This window comes from Mus caroli, unplaced genomic scaffold (assembly GCF_978045245.1).
Source record: "Mus caroli unplaced genomic scaffold, Mus_caroli_1 scaffold_13, whole genome shotgun sequence".
NCBI lineage: Eukaryota > Metazoa > Chordata > Mammalia > Rodentia > Muridae > Mus > Mus caroli.
Window position 1 is genome coordinate 106,661,747 of NW_028227268.1, and position 9,004 is coordinate 106,670,750.

Below are 9,004 nucleotides of genomic sequence, written 5' to 3' on the forward strand. Positions count from 1 at the left end.
TGTGGCTTGCAATAACTGATGTTTCAGACATCTGAACTGTCTTGGAATATGAGGGGTTGACCGAATGCCCTCTCTGGTACTGACTCAAGTTTCCTTCCTATAAACTCTCACTTACCAAGGCTGACTGGATTTCTGAAAACATGGATATTATTCCTCATCTGTGGAAGAACTAGTTTTTACCTGGCTGAAATCTCTTTTCAACTCATTATTACTGTTACCAATGGCCATCAGAATCCACCTCTGCCTTGATGCTTCTTTGCCTCTTACCCTGTAAGTTCCGCATGGGCAGTTCCCTAAGCCCAGTTCTGTTTGTCCCATAGTTGGACAGGATGGCTAAGGCATAGGTGTTTTCATAAAGAGCATTTCCCCTGATGATCTGCAGGTTCTCCAAAGGGATTCTCTCCACGGTGTTGAGGGCAATGAGGACATAGCCGGCCACCTCCTGGATGGTCTAATAGAGGAAAAAAAGCTTATCAGTTTGCTCTGAAGTGAACAAGAAGTGGGTCCAGGAGCCCATTTAACTTCAATATAACATTCACGTGGCAGAAAATGTAAGACACTTAGACAATGCACTTGGGTGGAGGGTGTGGCAGGCTTGCAGCGATTCCTTTGTGTTTGCATTAGAGGCCCAAATAAAGACACAGTATGTCATTTAACATGCTGTGACTCCCACTTTGACCCAAATGAAAATGGAAATGAAAAGAATTACCTTGAACAAATCAACCATGATTTCTTGTGGAAGGAAAAATGGGGAGTGGGGAGGGAATAAAAGAAATAAAGGCGAAATAAACCCAAAGCATTTGCAAATCAAATTTAAATTCTTCTGAGGTGGCTCCTAATGGCTTGGTAGGAATGTTCAGGAGTTTTGTAAAGTCCTTATAAATTACTGACAGCTATGGTGTAAGTGTTTATACCACATACATAGGTGCATACCTCAAAACTAAGTAAAATTTACCATTTAATAATTTAATTGAAAAGCTAGTAGCTCAACATCATCTGGCTGAGATGATGGCCAGCAGTCAATGCTAGTGTCTATGAGGACTGTGGGACATCAGGTGAGTTTCTGTTCTATTTTCTTTTTCACAAATAACTTCACCTTCCACAAACAGTGGTCCTAGCTGACAGAGTGGACTTCTCATAAAACCCACTTGTAGTCCCTGGGAGTGGTGGCTTCCCTCAGATGAAGTTGCATATCTTTTTTATTTTATTTTATTTTATTTTATTTTATTTTATTTTATTTTATTTTTTGGTTTTTCAAGACAGGGTTTCTCTGTATAGCCCTAGCTGTCCTGGAACTCACTTTGTAGACCAGGCTGGCCTCGAACTCAGAGATCCTCCTGCCTCTGCCTCCCGAGTGCTGGGATTAAAGGCATGCGCCACCATGCCCAGCATGAAGTTGCATATCTTAAGTCAAATTTGCCTACAGCCTCAGTCCGATCATGACTGCCTAGGGAGGCTAAATTCAATGAACTAACCTTTAAGAAGGAAAGGTCGTAATTCTTTTGCACATAGGTAATTTCCAAGTTCCCAAGGACCACTTCACAGTTGTTGTACATCCTCTGCAGGCTCAGAAAGTGGTCTTCAAAAGTGCCCAGTTGGGTGAGCCTGTTACTTGTGCCTTGGCAGACTAGAATAAAAAGGAAAGAGGCCTTTCAGAAGATTCTGAGTATGGCAGTAAACCACAACCAAACAATAGTCATCAGCTTTGGGAGCCACACTGGCTTACAATCAACTTTGATCAAAGCCACCACAACGCTGATGTGGTAAGAGATGTTTAAGTTTACACAGCTGTAATCCATAGTAAGGCAGACCTCATCCCTGTGATGCATGCAATCATGTGATATTAAAGATACAGAGAAAACAAAACATTAAAAGTTCAAGGGGGTAGAGGATGGAGAGTCTATAGAAATTTTGTGTTCATTACTTATCTTGTTTCTGTGACAAAACCCATGACAAAAACTGCGTAAGGAGGGAAGAGTTTGTGCAGGCTTCTAGTTTTAGGGAAGACATTTGGCTATGGTGGGAAAGGCAGGGCAATTGAAGGTTGAAGCAGTTGCATCCAGAGTCAGGAATCAAGAGAGATGGGGATCACTCAGTTCCCCTTTTCCTTTTTATTTAGTTTCAGGACCTCAGTCATGGAATGATGTCATCCACCTTTGTACATCAACCTAATCTAGAAGATTGTTCACCATTATGCCCAGATGTTTGTTTCTGTGGTGATTCTAAATCTTGTCAAGTTGACAATCAAGATTAACCATAGTAGTCTTTAATACAGGATAGACTTAAGAGTGCCTATAGAGAAAGATACCCATCAAACCTATGTGAATGTTACAGTTTCAAGGTAAGTTAATAACAATGCAATGGACATTTTACTTCCTAGAAAATAAGTTTTACATTATAATGTATACATGAATCTCCAAGAACATAACACTCAATAGGCAATGTTTTCTAATCACAATTCTGTATACCCTAAAACAATGACAACAATGGGATTTTAAAAGTCACCTACCTAGAAATTAAAAACATTCCTCTGAATTGTCAAAGGTCAAATTAAAGTTCTGATTATAAAATACCCAGAACATTTTTTTAAAAAATGAAAAGACAATACTTTAAAGCAGTAGGCTAGTAGGAAACCACCATGTCTTTCTGTCCTTTTTTCACATTGTGTTAATCCACCCAACACAATTATCCATGTTTGCCTTATATGCTCTGCCAATATAAAGCTTGTCAAGACACAAATTAATTCAAGAAAACACAAGAAATTAGTGGCCAGAGTTAGACCACATTAATGTACTCAGTAGTCTACATTTAAAAGCAAAGGAGAAGACCGTAATAAAATGGTATTTACAACCTTGCTTTGGGGGAGACATGTTTAGGCAAGTATAACAAAACAAAGAGGCTTGGAGCTTTTGAAGCAGGGAGCTTGTTAAGGGATATACTTTGAACCAAAATTATCCCAAGAGTGAAGAAATATGGCCTCTAGGTTTAGACATTACATTTAAAACTGGCCAGATCCTTCTGTGTTGTCAGAGTTGCTCCCTTGATAGTCACAGTAACCAGGGTACAGAGCAGAAAATAAGGCCAATGTCAACACAGTGGTACTTTCTTCAGGTACTTTTACAATGCACATCTCTGTTTTATAGGCTCCTTTGTTCCCTCCCCTTGGGTTATTCTATGAGCATCATCTGTCTGGCCTTGTATGATGGAGCCACAGTAAGCAACCAGCACATGTTCAGACACCACATAATCAACCCAAGGCATTTACAGACACTACTAAGCAAACTTCTCATCTTCTTTAGCTCCATGGGAATCTCTCTACTTCCCTTCCATTTTCTTCTACTAATTCAGCAGAAGTCAGGGAACTGTGAAAATTGACAGGATTGGGTCCCAATCTCCTACCTGTAATGGCGGGGTAAGTCCATAATTTTTGCAAATATGACTTGGACTTGACCCAGTATGTCTGGTCTGCTTTTACTAAGAGTCTACACTGCTCTGATGTTTGCCTCTACTTGAAACAACTGCTTCTTTGCATACAGAGAGTGCAAGTTTATATACCAATTCTTGGTCCTTAAGATGTCACTGTAAATGTAGGTGTAGTGGTTAGACAATCATATGCTACCTTTCTATCATCACCTCATTGATTAGCAGCCATCTTTCTAATTCACAGGGAGCCTTTGCTTTTAGTTCCTACTGATCAACTGTGGCCCTGGTCACCACGTCTGGTAGTCTTGTTCTCCACATCAGTGCAGTATGCAGAACCTGCTGGAGCTGGGACCAGTTTAGAGGGCATTTCTCAGCACACAGAAATATATTTAATTTTATTTAAAATCACCAACTACTTTACCTTGCTACTTTCTTTTGGTTTGCACTAAGGTTTTTCTTTATTACTCCGCTAATTGGTAACTTTCTTCAAACAGAAGTCAAAACACGCCATCTGAGATTAGTGCATTATAAGAAAAGTAATTGTATTTCATTCATCTATTCAAAATGCTAAACGAGCATTTGAAGCACTTATTCGTGCATACTTACTTGTTCAGACCTTTAGTATCTGTAGTTAGGATAGGTTACTCTCATACTCAGAAAAAGAAAGATTTTATGTTTGGGAGTAATAGCAACATTACTCATTATTGGTGTAGATATTAATTCAGAAAACACTTTGGGAAACAACTGAGAAACTTTTTAAAACAAGTATGTTAAATTCTAAACCATGATTCCATGTTGGGAAACTTATTCTGAAAAAAAAAAAGACTAAAATTTTAAAAATGTGTTATGTGCAACGTTTATTACTTTTTTAATATGGTGCATAACATTTAAAAGAAACCTAAATGCCCACAGTCCCACCCAATAGGTCTGTGTTTGAGAATAAGGAAGAGATTGATATTTTATATGATTTAATAAAGTCAAGTCTACATTGACATCTGTATGGGTTAAGTTCTTGTTTCAAAAGAAATCATAATCAATTTTGTCCATTCTGAGGCTGTCTCTCTTATGTTCCTAAGAGATGACAACATGCAAATGAGGTCTAGGCTGAAGATGAGAATAAGTTCATAAAGGAGGAGGAAGTATATCTCAGTAGAAGGACACACAGGCACACAGACATGCCAACGGGCACACACACACACACACACACACACAGACACACACAGAGCCGTGCGGGGCAGTAGTAGGGGTGGAAACACAACAATGGAAGTATTTGATCTAAATTGCCTAATTGAAAGAAAACATCATTTGGCTCTGTCTTTCTGTCTTTTGACCAAATAGTTAACCTTAAAATATTTTTTTTTCTTTTTGCAATTGTCTTATCACCATAGCACTGGTTAACTTGAAACAATGATAGACCAGGCTGACCTCAAAATCAAAGGAATTTATCTGCCTCTACCTGAAGAGTGCATCTTAAATTCTAAATCTATAATAAAAAGCAAATGGAGTGTCAATAACATAAGTAAAATTATTGAAAATAATAACTACAGTTTCACTGAAATTGGAGTTTGAAGACTGGTCCCTAGTACTTCACACACTCTACCACTGAGACTCTCCTACCTCTAGAAAGAAGGATTTTTGTGCTTGTTTTATTAAACCAGAATAAAGTTGATGGAGACCTCTTCCCCACTGTATGTCCTTGAATTGATTCCTTGAACCCGTAAGCCTCAGAGATGACACAGTGATAACAATAATATTGTCCTCCCAGAATTGTTTGAAGATGGAGAAATAATCAAGAATCTTCAATTTTGCTTTATTGAAAGAATTCCATTCCTGTCACTACTGAGAATGTTAGCACAATATGACATAAACAAGAGAGAAGGCCTCTGAGTGAATGGAATTGTTAATGATTTCTTTTGAAATGCATACAGGCTGATGTTAGGACCACAGGCACTGCACACTGGGGCTGCACATATGCACAGTCACTGCTGAGCTGTAACTATCAGTAAACAGCTATTTTGTAGAATATTTATCAGATCACAGAGTATCAAAAGGAAGGCAAAAATATTCTCATATTTTAAGAATCTCACAAACACCCAGTTTGGTGTTGAATATTGAAGCTATTTATTAGAAGTGAATTTTCATATTATGTTAGGACTATCCATGAGAAAACTAGACATTCCAAAGGGCTTCAAGTTCCATAAAGGATGTAGGAATTTGACTTCCATCTTGCAAATCCGGGGCAAGCAACAAAGAACAAAGGTTGGGTGACTCGGGTCTTCAAAGCACTTAGCTTCTGGGCCTCAAGCTGTAGCACAAACATTTATAAATATATATAAAAACTGAAGGAGTTACAATATGAACATCCCCATGTGAACACTTCACCACACTGTACTACACTGATCCCCAGATCCATCTGGTTCCTTGAACTGTATTTTAAAATAAGGGGAAACACAATTGAGCTTCACTTTGACTCATGGCACAGTTCAGTGTGTTTACAGCTGTATTTGAGGAATTGTGCATGATTCAAACAAGTATATATCCAAAAACAATCTAAAATCCTATCATGATAGAAACTGTCAGTCTTCCTGAGTCTTCCTTCTCAGGTAAGCTTGGTCCATACCAGACACAATTTATTTCTACATATTTTCACTGCAGTGTGGTTGTGTCCACAATGGAGCATCACAGAAATGGATTTATGAAATACAACCCATTAAGTTGGATGCATTGCACATCCCAGCATTTTGGGGATTAATCTTTGCTTTTGTGACAGATTCCAGGCATGCAGTAGGAGAAGTTATCTGTGCGGTTTCTTAAGATTCCAGGGGTTGATTCAAAGTTTGGTTATTTTTTTCTCTTAAGGAAACTTCCACTTAACTGGAACTAAGAAAAACCTGCCTTCTTTGTGCAGGATTCCTGGGCTTATATGGTAGGCTCTTGCTCCTCTGTGCAAATACTGCATATACAGCTCTTGGACTAATTAACACACAGCATAAGATATGCTTATCCAGAGGCCTCCAAATTCCCTCTCATAGTTTAGAAGTACCGAAATAAATTCATAATTGTTTTAACATATTTTTGTTCTCAGCTGTATATTATTGGCTGCCAACATTACTGGTTTCTTGGAAATGTCTCCCTGTCACCTCTCTAGTTGTCTCTTTTGTTCTTGTGCTGTTTTCTACAAAGCATTCCATTTTCAAGCAGAGACCACATCGCACAAGAACTGGGTCTGAGCTGTCAGAGCATTTCCTGGTGTCATTTGCATAAACAGGAGCTTCTGTCTGGGTCCACAAACTGTATAGCTGTGGCCCCTGTTAGTTACTTTTCTACTGGATTTTTGACCCATGCACATGCCTTTAACTTCTCTCAGACCCACCTGGCTCTTGTTGACTGGGCTACCCCAACACTTTACAAAGTGATCTTCTTCAGAGCTTCTCTTAGCTGTTTTATTTTCTGTTACAACTAGGAAATGGTTTTCAGTTTGCAGACACAGTCACATATGTGTCAAGCCATGTCCATATTGCAGCTTAGAAATACAGACAGATGTAATACTCAAAGAGAAGAGCTCTCTTATGTTTTTCTTAATTTGCTTTTTATGTTTTAATAAATGTGTGGCGCTAACCATGTCAAGTTGTAGCATGATTACGCTCTTGAAAACTAAAACAACCCAATTACATTAACAAGCAAAGCACATTAAAATAACATTTCTTGCATTTTGAGCTGGGAAAGCAAACATCAAAATGAGTTGACTTCTACCCCCACGATTCTCCTCTGTAACCTATAAATAATTCCAAAACAAATTTTGAACATCTAAGAACGTGCACACCAATTAGTGTTAGAATCCCTTTGTACATTTTGTCCTACTTCCTTGGGAGGTAGATGAAATTTCTACAGGAAGGGCAGTTTTATGAGGGATGGAAGATTATGTTTTCAATGACATCATCAAATACCATTCTGTTAGCAAGACTGCCATCTCCATCAAGTTAACTCCTCTCAATGTGCTCACCAGGTCAAAGGAGACCAGTTGTACCTCTCTAATAGGGTAATTGTGAGTGTAATAAGAATGTGAACAGGGGGCTAGAGAGATAGTTTTGTGGGTAAGATATTTGTTACTCTTTTAGAGGACTCCACTTTGGTTTCCAGCACTAGCATGGGCATGCTCACAACTGCTTGCTGTGTCAGTTCTTGCAAACCTAGCACCATTTTCCTACATTCTTGGGTACTGAAGCTGTGTATCCAGGCCTCCAAAGAGACACACATATATGCATATTTTAATTTTAAAAATTATAAAAAAAGAAAGATTGTGGACAAAAATGTGCCTTACAAATTTTATTCTTCTCTTAATACAAGTTATGTGCCTCACTGAGGCTTTATGGTAACAGTGACATTTCTAGATATTTCTGTTTACATGTCTTCAATGATACTAGCAACCTCCTTCCCACTACTGTTTCTTTAACTGAAAATCTTAAATCACAGGTCAATCTATCTTATTCTTCACAAGAAGTTGAATGGTAAATCAGAAACAAATTTGTCTTGTAAGACAATTATTAATTAATTCAATAAGAACCACTGAGTACCTGACATTACCCTAGCAGACATTTCCCCAATTATCTAAACTGTTGGAAATACTCTTGACACGAACTCATAAGGTAAGAAAAGCAGATTCACAGCAAACTAGAACTGAAAGGGTTGGAGTACTTCTGCTGAGCAGGGCACCATGGAGAAAGTGGCCCTGGTTGAATGTCTGTTTACATGGAGATATAGAGTAACTGGTGTGGTGTTACTGTGCTCAGCTTCTTCTTGGAGCTTGAGCAAGTGAGCACTCCTCTCTGGGCCGAGTTCTAGTTCTCTAACCTCACTACTGCTTACACAGTTATGGGGATAGCTGTTTCTTCATACAGAAGCACACTTCTGCAGTGAATAATACTTCCTTTTCTGAAGCCTGCCAATCAAACTTCTACTTCCACTCTTTGCCTCTGTGGCATTTTGATGACTCTGACCTATTTATTCAGAGATTGCCATTCTCAGAGGATTTCAGCTCACTATGTCTGGCAGCATGGAGTCACAAACAACACTCCATCAGCACTGCCACCGAATCTCACAGTTTCAATGTCTGAGTTCAGTCAAGACTTCAAGGAAGTAGCAAGCACTGCTACATCCCTCCTATGGCTGAAAGCTGGGGGGCCCTTGCACACAAGACCTCAGAGAAAGTCTACAATGAGTATAAGTTAGCTCCTAACATTTGCTTCCTGCTATCATGGGATGCTAGGACACATGAAGGGAAAGGAATGGAGAGTTTGAATGTGTAAGTACTAAGGGACATAAATGGTTATCATATAAACTCTAATCCGGAGCAGTGGCAGAAAGGTGGAAAATACAGAATCCCCCACAGGCTGGGGATAAAAATGATTGCATGAAAATTGGCTTTGAAACCTGACCAATTCGGCTTCAAGGGAAACAGGTTTTTACTGAATCTTAGAAAGCTCTTCGTTGAGGCCAACTACCAGCCATCTATGACCTCTCTTCAGTCTGTGTAGTGGAGGACTAGACATCAGAAAGCACTTTGGAATTATGAAAGGCTCGT

At 38.9% G+C, this 9,004-nt stretch overlaps 1 protein-coding gene across 2 annotated transcripts in view; it reads right to left on the bottom strand.

Moving 5' to 3' along the window:
• Egfr (epidermal growth factor receptor) overlaps positions 1-9,004 on the bottom strand; it is a 160,036-nt gene that overhangs the window by 51,344 nt on the left and 99,688 nt on the right. For both annotated transcript variants that reach the window (XM_021175457.3, XM_029483270.2), the window contains exons 2-3: positions 1,476-1,627; positions 268-451 (exon numbers count right to left, since the gene is read on the bottom strand). In XM_021175457.3, the coding sequence (XP_021031116.1) occupies positions 268-451; positions 1,476-1,627 (336 nt within the window). The remainder of the gene's footprint in view (positions 1-267; positions 452-1,475; positions 1,628-9,004) is intronic.